Here is a 21,960-nt window from a genome sequence, read left to right as displayed (position 1 = left end):
GGATGGAGCATACGTCTTCCTAAGTGTTGACTCATCCGGGATTGTATGTTGAGTATATTTTTCAAGGAATTCCCTGAAGACCTTATTCTTTAGTTTGTAGAGAGGAATATCAGCAGAGATGAGAGAACGGCACAGGTCGATGTTAAACTCAGATCTTACATTCGATGTTGTTGGTTGTGTTAAAAACAATTGTCTCTGCTTGGAATTTAGTTGTTTGTTGGCCTGATGTTTACTAGTTGTAATGTGTTGTTGCACCAGGAACTTTTGTGTAGATGATACTGCACACTGACACAAATTACAAAATAATATTTTATTGTCAGTTGATAAACCATCTTCTTTAAATTCTGAAATGTAACTTGTTAGTTTTGATTTTAAATTGACTGAATGACGTACTTTTGGCATATTTACCGTCTTTATAGTATGATTTACAAAACTGAACCTATGTGTACTCTGACTGGCATTTAACTGTTGAGCTGCACAACTGAAGTCTGTTAAAAATTTTAAATTAAATTAATACAGTTTTGTAACTTACTTTCCCATTGTTGATAGGACTGCTAATTTTCAAATAACTCTGATGTTAAAGGGATTACTGAACATGTGTTTAAATCTCTATTGTTGAAATGTATTTTTAAAAGTTAATGGAATTTTGTTTTGTTTTATTGTTAAACCTAATATAATATGGACTGTTTTATATGAAATATGGAAAATATATGGAAATTAACGAAAATATGTACTAAACTCTAAAATATGGAAAAATATGGAAAATAAAAGTAGGATTTTTCAACCCTACACATTGTGAAACATAAAGATAATGCAAAATATAAATTATATTAGCTTTATAAGTAAATATGTATTTACATATAAATCCTTTCCCTGGTTATGTCTAATTTTGGAAAATCTGAGCAGACTTTAAAGTATTAACTGGACTCCAAAGGCTATATCACGCATTGCTGTTTCTTCTGCAAATGAAACAGTAGCGATAAAAAGTTTTCATCTGAACAAGAAAGGAATAGTCTTTACAACACTGTATGGCAGCCGAAAAATTGAATATTCATCGAAAGCCTCCAGTGGAATCTGCCAAATTCTTGTCATATTAAGGTTGTTTGTCAAGAACTTTGTAGAGAATACAGACAGAAGTGCTTGCGGACTACTGTTGAGCTCTCATTAAGAATACTCCTAAGCTGGAATCCAACAGATGGAAGCAAAGAGAAAGCATATTCAGTCAAGATAAACGAAAATAATTTATCATAAGGTACATGTAATTTAGTATACTTTCGACAAAAATAAAAGTACGGTACTGTAATTATTATTATCGTAAAGCAGAATAAAAATGGATTAGGATTTTCATATTCGTGTTCAGCGCCCTACAATGCGTAAGTAGAGCTAGGGTTCCTTCATGTCGTGAGCAAGCATGATGTCGTGAGATGTATTTAGCGAGGTGATACGAAGGATTCGATTGGTTATCTTAGTAACCATTAGATTATCGATATTTTGTGTCACCATAAGTATCACTTCGACAGATCAGGGGATTCAATCAGAGTTCGTGGAATTATATCGATATTTTGTGTCACCATAAGTATCACTTCGACAGATCAGGGGATTCAATCAGAGTTCGTGGAATTATAAGTTAGTTCCTCAGCACTGAGCTACATGAGGAGCTCTCTTAACTCTACTTCCACATAAATTTTGAATATAGAATATTACTGAAATTGTACGGGTATTAATTCATTCATCCTCCATCCACCGACCGAATGGCCTTCTCATTCATTCATTCATTGTTTTCTGCCAAAGGACAGATTTTTCACTGCAAAAGCAGCATTCTCCAATCTTTTCTATTTTCTGCTTTCCTCTTAATCTCCGTATACCATCTATATAAATATTAATTATGTCTATCATCTGACACATTCTTTTGTACCAAACTCTTCTTCCGTTCACCATTCCTTGCAGTGCATCCTTTAGTAGGCAGTTTCTTACTAGCCAGAGACCCAGCCAATTTCTATTTCTCTTTCTGATCAGTTTCAGCATTATTCTTTCTTCGCCCATATTTCCTAATACAGCTTCATTTCTTATTGTCTGTCCATTCCACACGATCCATCCTTCTCCATATCCACATTTCAAATGCTTCTAGTCTCTTCTCTTCACTTTGTCATGATGTCCATGTTTCTGCCCCAAACAATGTCACATTGCACACAAAGTACTTCACTAGTCTCTTCCTTAGTCCTTTTCCAGAGTCCGAAGAAGATGCTACTTTTTGTATTAAAAGTTTCCTTTCCAATTACTATCCTTTATACTTTTTGGGTGCAGCTCATGTTACTGCTTATAGCACACCCCAAGTATTTGAAGCTGTCTACTTATTCCACTGCCTGATTTCGAGTTCACACGTATACCTTCTTTAGTTTTCTTTATATAACAATGATCTTCGTGTTCCCTTTGGGGAATAATTAAGCAGCATGTCTCGAAACATCGATACGAGACAATTGAAGATTTGAAGCAAGCTGTTAGGGAGGCATTCAGGGAAATCACACCGCCTTTGCTGCGGAAAATTTCATACAGGACATGGCGCCGCATCATTTTGTGCCGCGACAATGATGGTCCCATACTGATGTTCTGGATCACTAACGTAAAGTATCAACCATTGCCACACATCTGCTATGACATGTTCAAAATGGATGCACATCAACATACAAATAAAGGGGGGAGTGACAATACTTTCGGACCTTACTGTATACTTTCGCTTATAATTTTGCTGAAGAACTTGACAATATTCTCTGACTGGCAGAGACAACACTTCCCATCCCGGAAATCAACTGGAAAAGATATTCTTACTTTGACCTTTTAGGATTTTGATTCATTAACATGTCCCGCGTCGTGCCGTCGTGGTCTAAGGCAATATGCCTAGGATTCGCGTTACAGAATTAGCGCTCGTTCGAGTCCTCATGGGGGAAGAAATTTTCTCATGAAATTTCGGCCAGTGTATGGGACCGGTGCCCACCCAGAATCATGATGCACTTAGGTAACTACGATAGGTAGCGAACTCGAGTTACGAAAGCCAGCTATAACGGCTGGGGGGATCATCGTACTAACCACACGATACCTAATTGTGATTGGATGATCGCCCACCTCTGCTTCGGCATGTGACGTGAGGCAGCAGACGGCTGGTCTTTATAGGCTGTTGTGACTCGGATTATGATTGTAACATATTCCTAAGCGTTTCAATTTATTTCTGTGTTATTTTAAGGTAAATTCACTAAAAGAGAGAAAAAAAAATCAAGTTGTTGTAAAATTCCAAATCATAATTATTGCAATCAGACACTACATTTATGTTGCATAAAACGTCATTATTTTACAAAACATTGTTATGGATTTACTTAAAAATAATGGTGGTCATCTATCCCTATCCACAGGGTTATTATATTTCAAACGTGTTGTTTTATTACGTCAGTGAATTCTATGCGCCCTGAGGCATTATAGTGGTGAAATATGACCTTGAAGGAACGTATTTGATTTGTTTCATATTTCTTTACCAAACGGTTATCCTGTTCTATGTGATTTAGAAAACTATGGCCATCTAACACGGAATTACCCTAGTGGATTAGACTTTTATGCTCCTTTCACCAGTGGGAGATTACAATACTCCATTGTCAAAATCTTCACGTTCATCTGGTATTGTTCTATGTCAAAATTCTAACCTCCAGTTTGTAACAGTTTCTTTCTATGTTTAAGTATTACACACAAAGTTATTCTTGTGTTTGTAGTCGATTCGAAATACGAAAACTGGACAACATGAACACATAAAACAGTGACGTTACAGGAGTGAAGCTACACGTAGTTCTGATGAATTACAGAGCGCAATCACTTTCGTCATTGTTAACGTTTACAATTAGACGAATAGAACATGGAAGAGAATCGATAACGCTAATCAACTCCTAATTGTGTGTGCGTGCGTGCTTGTGTGTATGTGTGTGTGTGTGTGTGTGTGTGTGTGTGTGTGTGTGTGTGTGTGTGGTATGCGCGCAAGTGTGTGTTGTATCAATTTATTACAGCAGCAGAGGATGTACTTCTAGAGCTGATAATATAATGATACAACAATATAATTATATTTATTTACTATATAAATACCGCAACCTATTATATTACACTGCAGGCCTTGGCGTCGTTTGATAACCCATCGAATATAGTATAATATAATATGTTACGATACACGTACTGTACTACGTTATATGCACTTTCAAATTTCACTATTTCACTATAATTTCACTTCCCACTACTTAATCTAAAATTGTAACACTTTATTAGATTTGACAATCTCTCTGGTGAGAGAGACGACAGGATTATTTTTAAAATGTGATTACTGAAACGACTGAATTTGCATTAGTTATGGTAACTAAGCCATTATAAACAAATTATTAGAGAAGTATATTTCGTTTTCATTATCTGTCATAATACCTATATCATTATAACATGAGTTATATTGATGTAGAAAGTGTTGCCTCTGATGACGATATTGTAGAAAAAAAGTGTAATTAATGTGTACAATATTGTAAAAAAAAATTTTCATCTATTTCAAGGTTGGTGAAGTTTCTCATTACTATATTTTTATGAACGTCACAATGTTTGACATTGTGCAGTAAAAACGGATAAAATGAAAATACAGAGACAATATACTCTAAACTGACTGATGCTAGCCTATGACTGTCCATGATTTCAACAAGAGTCCAAAGTGAGATTTCGATCCATTACTATCCACTATCGGAATGCCGTCCCGCGCAGTGGCGTCGTGGTCTAAGGCAGTGGTCGTCAGCACTCGCTCAAATGGGTTACGGGTAAGCAGTGCATGCCGACATGCGCCCTCGTGCAGGAGGAAGCATATCCGCTAGCAGCCATGAATGCACGCTGGTGCTGTAAGAGACCTGCGGGTAAGGGACGCTAGCCCGAGAATACAGTGTTCTGATGACCGCTGGTCTAAGGCATCCTGTCTTGGACTCGCGTTACGGTATGCGCGCTGGTTCGAGTCCTTATGGGGAAGAAATTTTCTCATGAAATTTCGACCAGCATATGGAGCCGGTGTCCACCCAGCCCACTATTGGAAGTTGATTTTATTGAATTCAGAGTTGCCAATGCTCTAGGATTGTAATTAAAACTATATATATATATATATATATATATATATATATATGTATATATATATATATATATATGCAGTACCTGGCCACATTATTATAATCACTCACATTTTTACTGTATTTTACATATTACTTCCTCATTTGAACTCTGGTTTCCTTTCTTAAGCAGAATTCACATTACATATTTAATTTTTAAAGAATATTAAGTATAATTACAATTATAACAATGTTAATTCAAGAAATATTGATAAATAACCAACCATACCTCATTTTTACAGAAATTTCAGTATTTCGTACGACGTCCTTTGGCTTTAATTACAGCTTCAATTCTCTTTGGCATGCTTACAATACACTTCTGTATTATTTCCTGGATCCTCTCATTGTGATTCCAAACATGTATCAGCCTTTCAATAAGTCGAACTCTGGTAGTAATAAATTCTTTTGTCATCTCTATTTTTACGAGTGCCCAGACGTTCTCAACGGGATTCAAGTCCGGTGAGTTTCCTGGCCATGGCAAAAGTGGAATGTTTTTGGAAGCCAGAAACGCTTTGACACTCCTAGCAATGTGGCAAGGTGCACCATCTTGCATTAAAATAATATTTCTCCCCATTTGGGAACCATTCGTTCAGCTGAGGGATAAGCCTGTTTTCCAATACATGGATATATTGATCTTGTTTCATTGTTCCCTGAACAATGTAGAGTCGTCCTGAACCTTTGCCTGATATCACAGACCATATCATGACTGATATTGGGTGTTTAACTGTGTTAACCAGTCATCCAGGAGCAAAATTTTCTCCCTTTCGTCGACGAACAAACATTGCTTTGTCCATCAAACACTGAAAGGTTGATTCATCGGAGAAGCGAACCTGAAAATTAAAAAAAAAAAAAAAAAAAAATGATAAAAACTCTAAATTTTGTCTTTAAGTATTAAATACAGTATTTCATTTAGAGTTTTTATCAGTTTTTTTAAGTATTAAATACAGTATTTCATTTAGAGTTTTTATCAGTTTTTTTACAACTTTCAGGTTTGCTTCTCCGATGAATCAACCTTTCAGTGTTTGATAGACAAAGCAATGTTTGTTCGTCGACGAAAGGGAGAAAATTTTGCTCCTGGATGACTGGTTAACACAGTTAAACACCCAATATCAGTCATGATATGGTCTGTGATATCAGGCAAAGGTTCAGGACGACTCTACATTGTTCAGGGAACAATGAAACAAGATCAATATATCCAGGTATTGGAAAACAGGCTTATCCCTCAGCTGAACGAATGGTTCCCAAATGGGGAGAAATATATTTTTATGCAAGATGGTGCACCTTGCCACACTGCTAGGAGTGTCAAAGCGTTTCTGGCTTTCAAAAACATTCCACTTTTGCAATGGCCAGGAAACTCACCGGACTTGAATCCCGTTGAGAACGTCTGGGCACTCGTAAAAATAGAGATGACACAAGAATTTATTACTACCAGAGTTCGACTTATTGAAAGGCTGATACATGTTTGGAATCACAATGAGAGGATCCAGGAAATAATACAGAAGTGTATTGTAAGCATGTCAAAGAGAACTGAAGCTGTAATTAAAGCCAAAGGACGTCGTACGAAATACTGAAATTTCTGTAAAAATGAGGTGTGGTTGGTTATTTATCAATATTTCTTGAATTAACATTGTTATAATTGTAATTATACTTAATATTCTTTAAAAATTAAATATGTAATGTGAATTCTGCTTAAGAAAGGAAACCAGAGTTCAAATGAGGAAGTAATATGTAAAATATAGTAAAAATGTGAGTGATTATAATAATGTGGACAGGTACTGTATATACTACTGGGTTCAAAAAGTTCTCGGAATTTTACTACCATTTTTCGTATTGATATATAACAAGGGATATTATACATTTGTTTTGTTGGTAACATTCATGATGTCATTTCCTTAAAGTTTGTTGATAATGGCGATTGTTGGTTTTGAGTTGTAGGCAATTGTTTATCATAGTGTTTTGTTTGTTCGTCGCATTTTGTAATTATGTCCACAGAGCAACGTACAAACATCAAGTTCTGTGTTTTGTTACACAAAACTCCTGCAGAGACATTAAGATTGTTGGAAGAAGCATATGGCGAAGTAGCAATGAAAAAAACTCAAGTGCATGCCTGGCATAAACGCTTTTCTGGTGGCCGCGATAGCATCAAAGATGAGTACGCAGCGGCCGACCAACAACTGCAACAAATGAAGCAATCGCTCAGCGTGTGCGTAATGTTGTGAGGGACGACCGACGTAAAACCATAAAAGAGATAGCAGCAGAGGTCGGAATATCAATCGGAAGTGTACACAATGTTCTTCACAAGCATCACAACAGGCATTACGTGTCTCAGAACTTAGTTCCGAAAATGTTGTCGGCAGAACAGAAAGAAACAAGAATGACTCTTGCTGGGGACATGATCAGTATGGCTGATGAAGATGGTGATTTCTTAAACAAAATTATTGCTGGTGATGAAACTTGGTGCTACTTGTACGACCCAGTCCCTAAACGACAGTCATCTGAGTGGAAATCGAAAACATCTCCTCGGAAGCAAACATTTCCTAGGGACACTTCCAAAGGCAAAGTTATGTTGGAAGTTTTCTTCGACTCTCAGGGTCTCATCCACCATGAGTTCATTCCACAAGGTCGTACTGTAACGAAAGAATTGTACGTAGAAATCCTCCGTCGCCTCCGGGACGCAGTGAGAAGGAAACGTCCAGAAAAGTGGGTAGAAAACAACTGGTTCCTTATGCATGACAATGCACCTGCTCATCGCGCAATTATTGTAAAGAATTTTCTTGCCAGGCACAACATAACTGCTTTGGATCACCCACCATACTCTCCTGATCTCTCACCACCTGATTACTTTCTGTTTCCCCGTCTGAAAAGTCATCTGAAAGGACGGAGATTCAATGCTGAAGAGGTTATCGCAAACGCGACGAGAGCACTAAGACGGGTTTTACAAAATGGCTTCCAGGCCTGCTTCCAGGAACTCTACACGCGTTGGCAAAAGTGTGTTGTTGCGGAAGGCAACTATTTTGAAGGGAATGCTGTAGAATAGTGTTTAAGGTACGTTGTTTCTATGATACTAGCAAATTCCGGGAACTTTTTGAACCTAGTATGTATATATATATATATATATATACACGCACCTGTTGAGTAACGGTTAGCTCGTCTGACCGCAAAACCAGATGCCCTGGGTACAATTCCCGGCCGGGACAAGTAACCTGGTTGAGGTTTTTTCCGGGATTTTCCCTCAACCCAATATGAGCAAATGGTGAGTAACTTTCGGTGCTGGATCCGGACTCACTTCACCGGCATTATCATCTTCATCTCATCAGACGCTAAGTAACTAAAATGTTGATGAAGTGTCTTAAAATAACCTACTAAAATAAAAAAAAACATTAAAAATATTATTTTCTAAATATACTACCGTACAGAAAATATTTTGTGAGAGATCGTGTGTATTTGCTTGTTTTCCGCACAGAACCAATACGCGGTAAGTGTGAAATACCACATTCAGTATTCCCAACGTAACACACATAACAATTTCCCTCTTCTTACGGCTTAAGCGCGACATTCATTTTACTGCTTTAGGCTTTTAACATATTATTTTTAGAGACGTTTAACATAGTAACAATTATAAATTGGAAACTTACCACTGCAATTTCACCTAAATTGCAATGTTAATTATTGTTTTTAAATATTTGCAAAAATTAAGTAAAGTCTACTACTCCACGAAACTTATTGCATTCCTGATACAAGTAACATTAAGGAAGCCGTGAAAAAATCAACAAGATTCCAGATGCCGATGTTATTACTGCAATATGTTATATAAATAATATTGTTAAAATATTAAAATGAAAAATAAATAATTACATAACCTTACCGTTTGTTTTAAGTTCGCATTTATAGACTGGGGGGGGGGGAGACAGACGTATAACTGTCTCGCCGAGGTCACTGTTTAATTATCTAGTGTCGACTCTACATTTATCATCTTTAATTTCTAAAACAACAAAATCCCTACGGCCTCGATAAATCTGTGAAACAAACACATTAATAATGTATCGAATTTCAACTAACTTTAATTTATTCTCTGTGCATTTCAACATCTTTTCAGCTTTGGAACTTAAACTGAATACAACCTTTTCAAGATACAACAAATATAGCTGCAATACTCATTTATTATTACACTATTTGTTAATATTTCTTATTATATGTTTTATTTGAAACATAGAACGCGAGAATTTACAAGTCTTTATACGTTAAAGAGAATTCCTCTGTTCTCAGAAAGGTAATAGTCTGTATTCGCAAACAATCACAAATTCAAGGAAGTATTTTTACATGTCACTGCAGATGAAATAAACTTACTTCTGAACTCTTTCTGTACATTGAGAGCTTTTACACTTCTTTCTTGTATTAAACTCTGCCTGAAGCACATACAGTGTATATAGGAGAAAAGAGTAGGAACATATTTGGAAATTCTGACTTAGGCAGCATTACGAACAGTTAGATTCTTGATTTCGCTGGAATCTGAGTGGCGTGCTGTTCTGTAGATTTCTCAATTCAAGCTATAAACGTTCAGGATTTTCTATCGGCTCTAAGCCAAAATGATTTCAGAAAAATCTCGATTCCTTGTCAATTATCAATGTTCTCCAAACTTCCAGTGAATTCTGCTGTATGTTTTGAAGTACACAGGATCTTATATTTAATGAGAAGATTTTCTTATCACTCTTTAAGATAGTTTATAGTCAAAGAAAGTGAAGTTGTCTATGTTCTACATGATACTGCTACATTTCAAATTTATCCATAAATGCTCTTAGCTAGTAGATCATATGTCGTGTAATTCTGTAATTCACACGTACAACGTGCTAACGATATTTGATATCAGTCTCACCTTGGTGATATCCCATTTTTACCTTTAGCTGTTCTAAAGCAGATCTAGACAGTATTTCTTCACTAATATCTTCACTGTGTTTATTTGTAACATAAAATATCATACGTAAGAAAGTATAATAGAACATAATACAAGCTATACCTAACTTAATAAAAAAAAATTCTCTTTAGACTCGTCACTAAAGGGAAATGATCTGGAGATTATATTGTTTTTCACTTAAAATGAGCCGCCACTTACTGCAGACTCGAACAAACTTGCGCCTTGCAAGAACCACATACAGACACTATAGCTAGTACAGAGTCCGTTCTACCTTACACTGAGGTAGTGTTAACACTTTCAGAGCACGAGTTACCCACCCTTGCTCATATTGATCAAATTAAAGTTAAAGTATTGTGAATGCCTAATACTGGTATTTACGTTTATGAAACCAATTGATTGATAGGTTAGGGGTGAATGAGAGCTGAATAAATCTGAATACAGCATTTTTTTATTTCCACTTTCCCATTTCATTTTGTTATGTTATAAGTTATAACATAACAAAATGAAAGGGGAAAGTGGAAATAAAAAAATGCTGTATTCAGATTTATTCAGCTTATAACATATAACGTAACAACTTTAGTTAATTCATTTACACACGTGTGCTTCATCGCAAAATATATAATAGGAAAAGTTCCAAACATGACAACTGAAAGCCCATCCCTCTACTGATACTATTGAATTCGTTACAATGAATTGTAACGCGCCCTTCATTAAAGTATATTTGTGAAGTAGCTACTTAAAATGAAACATACTCGAATGAATTAATTAACCATTAGTGGAAATATTTACTGATCTCCTGCAATGCTATTTTACGTGATTTTTTGCCACTTTCTTGAGTAATAATTTCTCAATATTACACACTATGATCTGGGCTGTGCATGAATTTGGGAATCTTTGTAGATTACAGTCACATGGATTGCATCTGTGATGAAATTTACTTATTTTCGTAACTACAATTCCATTGCCACCGTTAAAGTACCTACTGATAGCTTGTATAGTCAATGCTTGCCCTGACGTCATTCCGTTTCGTAATGACGGACGCTGAACTACTGTATAAAGCAGCGATCGTCACCGCAGAGCATCCTGGGGCTAGCGTCTCTTACCCGTGGAAAACACAGTGCACTATGGTATACTCGTAGCTGCTAGCGGATATACTCTCTATCTCTTCCTGCAGCACAACGGTGCACACGGGACGGCACCGCTTACACTTTGCACATTTCAGCGAGTGCTGACGACCACTGGTATAAAGTATCCTACAAGCAAAACTCAGCTCGAACTCCTTGCGGCGCGCATGCTATACCCCTCCTACCTCCTTGCAGTAGGCATGAGAGCATGCTGGGAACGGGACCGTACGTCATTTGCGAGAGACGGTCACTCCCGCTGGTTTCTGCGCACTGAGTTATCCCTATTGGATGCCTATAGTCACTTCATGAATCGGGCACATCGAAGCGTTATCCGATTCGTGAACTGGGCGTATTTTTGTGCGATTCGTGAATTGGGCAATGGGAGAGATCATTTCATGAAATGGAAAAAATTGCAAATTCATGAAGCGGGCAGTTTCACGAATTGGGCGTAACAGTGGGAATACATTTTTTGTGATGTACCATCTGTGTAAGTTTATCAGCTTATATCGTTACACTCTATAAGTTACAAGTCACTAATGAATAATTTTACCCTCATTCCAAGGTATTTCATATGTAATAGGCCTATACATAAATTACTATATGTACAACATTAGCAATGGTAAATTTTAAAACGAACATTGAATATGTATTATAGTATGAATAATAAATTGTTAGAGTTATGCTACATGATATAAAATACAATCGTAATAATAACTGCGTGCAGGTACTCGAGTACAGCTGCTGAGCCCAAGAAAACTCGACAATTCCAACAAGGGTTTCGACAACTGGAAGTTCATGTCGGTGCTGACATGGGGAGAGAACCCGAGCGGTGTGTGGACCCTCGACATAACCGATAAGGTGAGTGCACACTTGTCTCTCAAGTACGAACTGACGGCTTGACATCAATCAATAGAACAGATCACAAGATACGAAATGTATTACGAACTCAAAATTTGTTGGAAGGTAATCCAGTTTTTTACCGGAGGAAAGAGAGTCAGGGAAATATACATCTGAGGAAAATGTTATCTAGTGCTTCTCTTTTGATGCCATGGAAACAAATCAAGCAACTTTGTAACCAATTTCAACGTTCCCACAGTTTCATCACGTAATGACCAGAGCAGAAGTAAGTTTCTCGAATATTCTTCACATTTTACTTCAGAAACATTAAATTATTAAGAACTCTTCATTTTTAACTCCTTGTTATAATCCATTCAACATAAAATTATGATTAATAAATGTTTGTAATTCCTTAGTTTGCGTACAGTGTACTTTAAAAAGGCATACTAATTTTATACAAACTGAAGTTATGAGTTTAGAGCTCCGATTTTATGTCTAATGAAAGTGAGAAATATGTACTGTACATAAATTAATATGTAGTCAAAATTGGCAAAATACATAGGTAGATTCTAAATATGCAATAAATTAAAAAATATATGACCCAGAACAATAATCTTTATTAAATGGATTTATGTTACAGTTATTCTAGTGCAATAAATGAATGTTTAAACACTTAATTTTGGGAGGACTTCTATCGTATTTTGTGAGACTTATTGATTGTCACATTAATCTTACTGTAATAATTATTCATTATAGCATTTTTCAACCTGTTCTTACATTAGTGACAAATCTGTAGGTTTTCAAGAAAAAGAAAAAAACTATGTCCAAAAAATGAAACAAAAACAAAATAAAACGAAAAAGATAAGAATGAACAATTCATCTCCATGTCCATTTTATTACGTCAATATTGTCGACTGATCCTTCGGAAGCAAAATTAGTAATTAAGTGCATTTCATTAACGTACAGTAATTATTTAATGGAACCACTGTACTCATTGGTATTTTTTCCTTACAAAAACATTATTTACTGTTACTTTCTAAGAGAGATGGAAATTATCAGCATTGCAAAAGAACGTCCATTCTTTAATTCTCAGAATCTGAATCTACTCTGGCGCAAAAATTATACAGGTTGGAATGGAACCGATGCACCAAAACTCAAGAGGTGATTCTATAGGTACGTTAAATGTAACATAACTTTTATTACACTTTTCCTTTGATGAAGCATCGTAAAGCAGGAAACAAAATAGTTTTGCCCAATGTTTGCAGCGCTCTAGTGCGGTAATGGCCAGAGAGAAATAGCTGATTGCTATATAGCAGATAGGTAAAAATAATCTGAACAGTTATGTATTTAATGCAACGTAGCGCACTGTTGCGCGTCATCGACTTAGTACAGCACAGTGGAAGGGGAAGGTAAGGAGTGAAGGCTACGTTTGGTATAGTTATTGCAGTAGCCGTAATGTTGCCACATGCGTAATAGAAACATAACACTTTCCTCTAAAACGGCGAATGTTATAGAAAAAAAAAACTTTAGATTTTTCAAATCGCTCCTCATGATGTATTATCAGTTTCATTTGGTGCAGAGATTACCATCCACTCTGTATACGTTTGATTGGTGTATGCATGAGAAAAAAAAAGGACAGGCCGTATAAACAATTCCTAAGCGCATATTAATTGAGGAGATAAAGGTTCAAAAGTATATACATTTCAGTTAATTTTTTTTTTCAAAATAGACAATAGGGCCTACTTTAAAAGAGTATGTAAAATATTTAATAGAATCCAAATATATAAAATATATGTAAATATGTAATAGTTATTAATGCAACAAATAGAAAATCTTGATATTATGGCATCAGTGAACGTTTATCACAATAATATTATCCACGAGTTGGATACAACACTTTATGGCATCTTAGCATTATAAATTGTAGGAAATAAATTATAAAATAATTCGGCATCCATAGCTGACATAAGTGTTGGTATGTTCGTATTGATCGTATCGATTAGTTGCGCCTGGTATTGGCATTGAATAAGGAGAAATGGATAACCTTGCAGGTATTACAAACTCTAGTTATACCTTAGGTATCAAATTTTATGTTACAAATGTTCCTTTATTTTGTTAATATAGTTTCTCTGAACCACAGAACTGTTTTGTGTGATATTACAAAAGTGATACAAAATTGTTAAATATTGGAACTAAATGATAGGTTACCTTCTGTCCTGCATTTCATTTCTTGCTACGTGGCGCGTAGAAGTTATAAACAAGGTAACCAGGCGAATTGCATGCATCCAAAGCGTTCCGGTATTACGTCATAGCGAATACGTTATTGCTATTATTGGCACGTGTGCCATAATAAACCAATTACGCACGATATTGAAGGTAGTAACAAACCTATTTATAATGCTACGATGACATAAAAATACATAATTTAAAACTTCAGAATGAAGACTATTATTTTTAGAATAATCTCTTCTCGGGTACTCAGGCAGGTGAGTTCGATATTTGCTTCCAAGCTTTCGACGGCTAGCTCTTCCATCTTCTTCATTCCCTGAAGAATATGGCAGAACTAGCCGTCGAAAACTTGCAAGCATATATCCAACTGACCTGGCTGAGGACCTGAGAACAGTTATTCTACATGAAACGCCAGGAAAGCCTCAAGTCATACAGATTATTTTTCTCTTTAAACTACATATCACATTAGAAAGTAATATGTAACCACATAAAATTCGGGATGTCAGCGTCAACATTTTGTAGAAATACAGCTGTATAAATATATTATATTGCATAGAATTCCGAGGGAAGGACATATATCAAGTAGAGAAATTGAATTTGAAATCCGATGTGAAGATATTCATAAATTTAATTGCATAATTTTGACTTTTATTTTTAAATAAAAAATATATAAGTGACCAAGTACAAACAAAGTAGATGGAATGAAATAATATGAATCACTAGGCATATGTAAAACGAATCGGTTTAACAAGTCTTAAGAAATCAAAGAGAAGTACGAATAAAACATAGTACGAGTTATTTTTATGACAACGACAATAATATTTCTTCAATCTGGTCCGCCACTTGTGTTGAAATGTGATATACTGTTATTAATTTCTAATAGAAATATTTAGATCTATTTTACGTGCTCCAGACACAATCTCTCAGCATCAAAATTGTCATTTTACTGATGTGTTCGAATGACGGTATTTTACCTTCATTCGGTACATTTAAGATGCCTAAAAGTTTTCTGTTTCGTTGCTGATTTTACAGGTAAAAATTAAGACTAGATATTTGAACACTAGTCTGACGAAAGTTAGAGATGAAGAAAATAGATTAAATTAGCTCTTTTAGAATAAATCAATTGAAGGGTTGAGAAAGACATAGTCCAAAGTCACACTTTCAACAAACTCTCTCTCTCTTTTTTTTTCTGACATATATGGAGAAGCTACTAGTAAAATGTTACAAAGATTACTCAAGAAATGACATAAGTATACATCGAAGAAATTATGATGCCGCACCTAACAGCATTGGACTCTAAACTATTAATACGTTCTCCTGTAAAATTTTGCCTGTGTGGCTTAGGACTATATCATTCTCACTCCAATTATTAAATCTTGTGAAACTTCTTACGATTTCTTTAGTAACGTTGATGGATCCAAATATGACTCTCATACATAATGTAAATGGAATACATTTCAAAACCAACTTAAAGCCCCACAACATTTACGGGTTCTCATAGATTCGTATCTTCAGCAGGTCTCGATATTCTCTGTCGTTAACAGAGCTACGAAAGGTAGACATTTATCAAAGCATGTTTGTTTGTCAACGTTTCCAACCCTGAGGTTTGACTGGATCGTACAATTGGTTCCAAATTATCATACTTTTGATTGGAGGATCATACACTACATATAAAATAGGCTTATTTTGATTAGGTATTTTGTCTGAACTCCCTCCAAAGTATTTTATTTGAACGATTTTTTAATATTATAAAGAAATAACTTTTAAAAATTAAATATCAGCACATAAAATGATTTTTAAAGACTTCGCTGTCTCCTTACCTTGGGAGAATCCTCAGAAGAACCAACAACAACAGGAACAGAAGAGCCAGAATCTACATCTAGTTCTTTTACAGTCTGTTTTATCAGAGGAAAACCGAGCTTTAAATGGAGAAATTGTTTATCATAATTTTCTATAATGTTGTTTGCGTTCTGTGTATTTAAGTACACCGGATGTAGATTTTTTGGAGTAGAACCTATCATAGTACCACTATCACTATCTTCTGAATCCATTGCGACTATTTCACGTCAGAACCTATCACAATGACATCTGATTTCTTACTGGCCGTACACTACCACGAAACACGACTGGCACAAGCAAGTACCATAATATATAACAGGCTGTTCCTTGTTCCTTTGTATGTACAAAATAGACCCATATATTGAATATGTTTATTTCCTTTTTCTGTTATGGGGTTCTCAAAACTACAACCAACATTACATGCTTACATGGCAACAGTAATTATGTTTAGGCTATTGAGAGGATTGGAGAAATCATTTCTCTGAGATATTTAGAAATAAACAGAGGAATGTTTGTCAGCATCATTTTTAATAGCCACAAGTAATGGACACTACGTGATTCCTTGTCGCTATAATAATGTTTGCCATAATCAAGCTGTCATATCACCTGACTTGGAGACATAGGAGAGCAATGTTTATAGGAATATGTTTTGCGACAGACGACTTGTACAGTACTTGTAACGCAGAAGTGCTACATGCAGAAACTGTTGTAAATGTATAAATGAAATATACGCATAATACTGCAGAAATGTATTATATAAAATTTCAAATGTCGTAAATTGTAGTAAATGTTTAAATCCTCTGTTTTTGACATGTTTTACCTTCTTTGCCGACAGGATCGTACATTTTACATACTATCCGCTGGTTGAATCGTACGATCGTACATGTTACGAAATGATTGCACATGTACGATCCAGATCGTACGGCTCGCAACACTGCTTTATGTACAAGCTTAACTGTCATTTCTGCAATATCGGAATTCTTTAATGCTCAATGTGTTTAATCCGGAACAGTTGAAAAAAAAAATATTTTAGAGCCGACTGTAACAGCTTTTAGGCCCCTGCAGTGGTTTGGGGTAATCAGCAGTCCTCGTACTTTTAGGGTACATTCTGACGTGGGTTCAAATCCCACTTGTTATGTTTACCTGGTTGAATTTTTCGAGTTGTTTACTAGCTGTTAAAAAAGTTACCAGTTAACTCCATGGTAAATAGGCCTTATATCACCAAATATCAACCTGTTATCACCAATCCCATCCATTTTTAGGACTTCGCAGTTAAGGCAGGGTTGTTAATAGGCTATTAACAAATAAACAAAATTTTTGTGGAAGTACCTAACAATGTAAATATTAGTAATTTATGCTACAAGAGGGTAAATGAAATATTTAGGTTCCAAGTTGAAAGTGATAATTTTCGCTTGTGCCCGAAATCTATTTACTATATTATTTAATCAAATACGGTGTTTACAGTAATAAATCGTTATAATAAATAAATAAACATTATAATTTAATGTTAAATATTTAATATGTTAAGTTATAGTTAATGTTCATGTTACTGTTACCAAAAACAACAAATGGACAAAAGTTTACAAAAGCCACACGTCGCTAAGTAATCGAATAACTAAACCAAAAAAAAGATAAATATCCACTCATTGTTTCTAGAAACAGTAACATGAAGATAGTCCACACCTGTGGAGAAACGGTTAGCGCGTCTGGCCACGAAACCAGGTGGTCCGGGTTCGAATCCCCGGTCGGGGCAAATTACCTGGTTTAGGTTTTTTCCGGCGTTTTTCCTTAACCCAATATAAGCAAATGTTGGGTAACTATCGGAGCTGCACCTCGGACTCATGTTACCGGCATTATCACTTTCGTCTCATTCAGACGCTAAATAACCTAAGATGTTGATACAACGTCGTAGGATAACCTACAAAAAAAAAAACATAAATATAAAGAATGACTTTATGCTTCAAGTAGTCTATCAATATAGCAACGTGCTATTATACAGGGTGGGCTATGGGAACCTGACGATTTTAACATACAACATTAACAATATAAGAAACAAATTAAAATTTTAATGCTGTTATATAATAATAAGTTATTGAATGCCGTTTGTGAAGGTGACCTCATTTTCTAAATAGCACATCTCTTAAATGACTCCCATCACTTAAGATACATTTCTGCAGTCTGTCACGCAGATTCTGTATCGCTGATTGCACCATGTTGTTTGGTATGGCTGTGATTTCCTCCTGTATAGCCTCCTTGAGTCCATTAATGTTGAAACCAGATGTCGTTGCCATCGAATGCACGATAATGTAGCTCTGGAGTAATGCAGTCCCCTAGCATCTCTATATATCAATCAGAAGTCACTGTGACAGCTTTATCTTTCTTTTCAATGAAATAAGGGCCTATGAATTCAAAACTAGCAACGCTACACCAGGCTGTTACATGTGGACGATGAAGTGATCGCATATGAAGCTGCTGTGGATTTTTTTCACACCAATAACGAAAATTTTGTTTGTTCACTTGCCTTTAAATGAAAGTGTGCTTCATCACTCATTAACAGCACCATTTCATCAGTAAAGACGTTGAAAAACTTTTCACAGAATATAATTCTATTTGCTTCATCACGATCATTTAACTCTTGTACCACAACCATCTTGTAGGGATGAAAATTTAAATCTTTATGCAGAATAAATTCTTCTCAAACTGGTACGCGATAAACTTAAGGCAGCAGCGTGTTTTCTGGTTGAGTGACGAGCACTCCTTCCTATCGCATGATTCTTTCGATGTTTCGTGATGTTCTCACAGTGTGTACAGAACCTGGGGCCCGTTTCACAATCCTTACAAATTACAAATTAACAATTTACAAGTAACAAGTAAAAGATTACAAATGCTTGTAAATTGTGTTTCACAGTGCTATTTTATTAGTCTGTTAAGTCTGGCGAACTTTACAAAATCAGCTAAAGAAATTTACAAATACGCATTATTGGTTACACAATATCGCCAACGACAGTTTACTAAAATCGCTAAGGAGCAGAGTTAAATCGCTGTATTTTTACTACTGTCGATACATATGTTTATATTTTGTACTAAAATAGATTATTCTAAGCTTACTGATTCATATTTCACCAACAGAAAATATAAAGTATTGTTAAAAAATTAAAAGTATTTAGATTTTTATATATTGGCGACAATGGAGTTTCATGTGGTGTGACTGGTCGAGTATACCAATAATTCTATTACTTAAATGACCAAAGTTAGCATAAAATTCAGTTAAATAAGTAAATAACAGATTTGGTCCACATACAAATATGCAATTGATAAAAGAATTACGATGTCTAAACACAAAATCACGTTAATTGTTTGTGTTGATCCATCAGTATTTATTAATGTTGCATTCCTAACCTCTCAAACATTAGTGATACCATCAGCAGCATAAAAATTCTGTGCTATAGTAAATAACATTTTGGTGGTCAAAAACCTGCCCCGAATTTAACTCTTTTAACAACATCAACTACCCTGTGGGCACTTTTGCACATTGATATCTTAGAAATTCCGTGCTTATCTGCTAACCCACGGAACTGACTGCATCCAATGCAAAACAATACAGTTCTCGCTTTGAGGTTAGGGCATCACTTTTCTCTTCTGGATGTTGGATATGATGTCCCATATCTTATAGGTAGGAGAGATTCCAGCGAAAAGGGACTCGAAACGACTTCAGAATACCGCGTAAGTAGTGTCGCTATTGCATTATTGAATTATTTATTTTTGGTGCAGGGAACTTCTTTATTAAGTTCGAGTATTTATTAAATACAATCTTCGTATATAAATACTTACACGGTATTCTGAAGTATAGCGCGGGACTCATTCGAAACCTTTCATTAAATTTATAATTTTATTAATTCTTGCCCGGAGAATTTTACGTATACGTCTTCGTTTGATTAGGCCTAAATTCAATATCTTCGTCTGAGTCATTAGAATTCCTTAATTACATCAAAACTGCTTTAGTTTAATTCTTAATATTATCTACTTACTCAAAAATCAATTTAATAAGTATTTATTTATTGTATTTATTATCAAAAACCTGTCTCGAATTTAACTCTTTTAACAACATCAATTACCCTATGGGCACTTTTGCACACATAACTTAGAAATTCCGTGCTTATCTACTAACGCACGGAACTGACAGGACTGACAGCTAGTATATTAAACCAATGCAAAACAATACAGTATTCGCTATGAGGTTAGGGCATCACTTTTCCATGTTGGATGTGATGTCCCATATCTTGGAGGAGAGATTTCAGCGAAACGGGACGCGAAACGACTTCAGTGTCGTTATTGTATTATTGAATTAATTTATTTTTGGTGCAGGGAACTTCTTTTTTAAGTGCGATTTTTTATTAAATACAGTCTTCGTATATAAATACTCATGCGGTATTCTGAAGTATAGCGCGGGACTCATTCGAAACCTTTCATTAAATTCATACAATGATACGAACGTATTATTAATTCTTGGCCGGAAAATTTTACGTATACGTCTTTGTTTGATTAGGCCTAAATTCAATATCTTCGTCTGAGCCATTAGAACTACTTAATAACATCAAAACTGCTCTAGTTTAATTCTTAATATTACCCAGTTACTCAAAAATTAATTTAATAAATATATCTTTATTGTATTTATTCAGAATTTGTTGCAATATCAAACTTTACACATCTCAGAGCTATTGTAGAAAAATGTGCTAACTTTACAAGTAAAGTTTACACGTTTGTAAAATTACCCTTCATTGTGAAACAGAATGCTTGTAAAGTGAGCAAAATTTAATTTGTAAAGATTTTATTTCCTTTGTAAAGTTTAACATTACAAACAAAGATTGTGAAACAGAAGTTTACAATCTACAAGCAAAGTTTACAAATTACAAGGCTTGTAAACATTGTGAAACAGGCCCCTGGTGATATCTTCTTCTTTGCAAAAGCAGTTGATCTGAAGTTCTGTATCCATAACTTCATAGTATTTCTGCTAGGAACGACACCATGACGTGGAACATTAAAATGTCGACGAAATAATCGTTGTGTAATGACAACTGAATCAGTATTTAAAAAAAAATGTTTCTAACACAAAAGCACAATGTTCAGCATTGTATAGCGCCATTTTTACAACAATGGCATACATTGTACATGAGCATAATAACTCACCTACTTTATGTGATGATTACTAACTTTATGTTAAAAATTGTGAGATTCCCATGGCCCATGGAAAGTGTTGGACAGAAGAAGTTTATAATGGTTATCTCCTTTTCATCTTTCAAGCAATGTAGTTTCAATGTTTAAATTATTCAATTCCACTAAATAATTTTGTGCACTGTCCACCTAAAAGTCCACACCTGTGAAGTAACGGTTAGCGCGTCTAGACGCGAAACCAAGTGGCCCGGGTTCGATTCCCGGTCGGGGCAAGTTACCTGGTTGAGGATTTTTTCGGAGTTTTCTCTCAACCCAATATGAGCAAATGCTGGATAACTTTCGGTGTTGGACCCCGGACTCATTTCACCGGCATTATCACCTTCATCTTATTTATACGCTAAATAACCTAAGATGTTGATATAGCATCGTAAAATAACCTACTAAAATATATATATATGAAAACTTCATCAACGCCAACTAACCTAGTAGTTGACATACCGTCATTAAATAACTGATTGAAAAATTGTGGGTGACTCACGCATTGAGCAGAAAAATTGCAGGTCTGGAAACATAACCGTACACTGATGACAATAAGCCGACTTGATACGACTCGTTTCTTGAGCGTATAAGGGTACGTACACGTTGGAGCAACGATAAACGATAAAAGAAACGACTTAGCGATGCTTTG

At 35.4% G+C, this 21,960-nt stretch overlaps 1 protein-coding gene across 1 annotated transcript in view; it reads left to right on the top strand.

Moving 5' to 3' along the window:
• The window catches only part of LOC138698941 (neuroendocrine convertase 1-like), a 435,125-nt gene that overhangs the window by 291,352 nt on the left and 121,813 nt on the right, over nucleotides 1–21,960 (top strand). The window contains exon 13 of the mRNA XM_069825139.1: nucleotides 11,920–12,053. Coding sequence (XP_069681240.1) covers nucleotides 11,920–12,053 — 134 coding nt within the window. The remainder of the gene's footprint in view (nucleotides 1–11,919; nucleotides 12,054–21,960) is intronic.

The sequence above is a fragment of the Periplaneta americana genome, chromosome 4, assembly GCF_040183065.1.
Source record: "Periplaneta americana isolate PAMFEO1 chromosome 4, P.americana_PAMFEO1_priV1, whole genome shotgun sequence".
NCBI classification, from domain to species: Eukaryota; Metazoa; Arthropoda; class Insecta; order Blattodea; family Blattidae; genus Periplaneta; species Periplaneta americana.
This window is presented reverse-complemented; position numbering and strand designations above follow the sequence as displayed.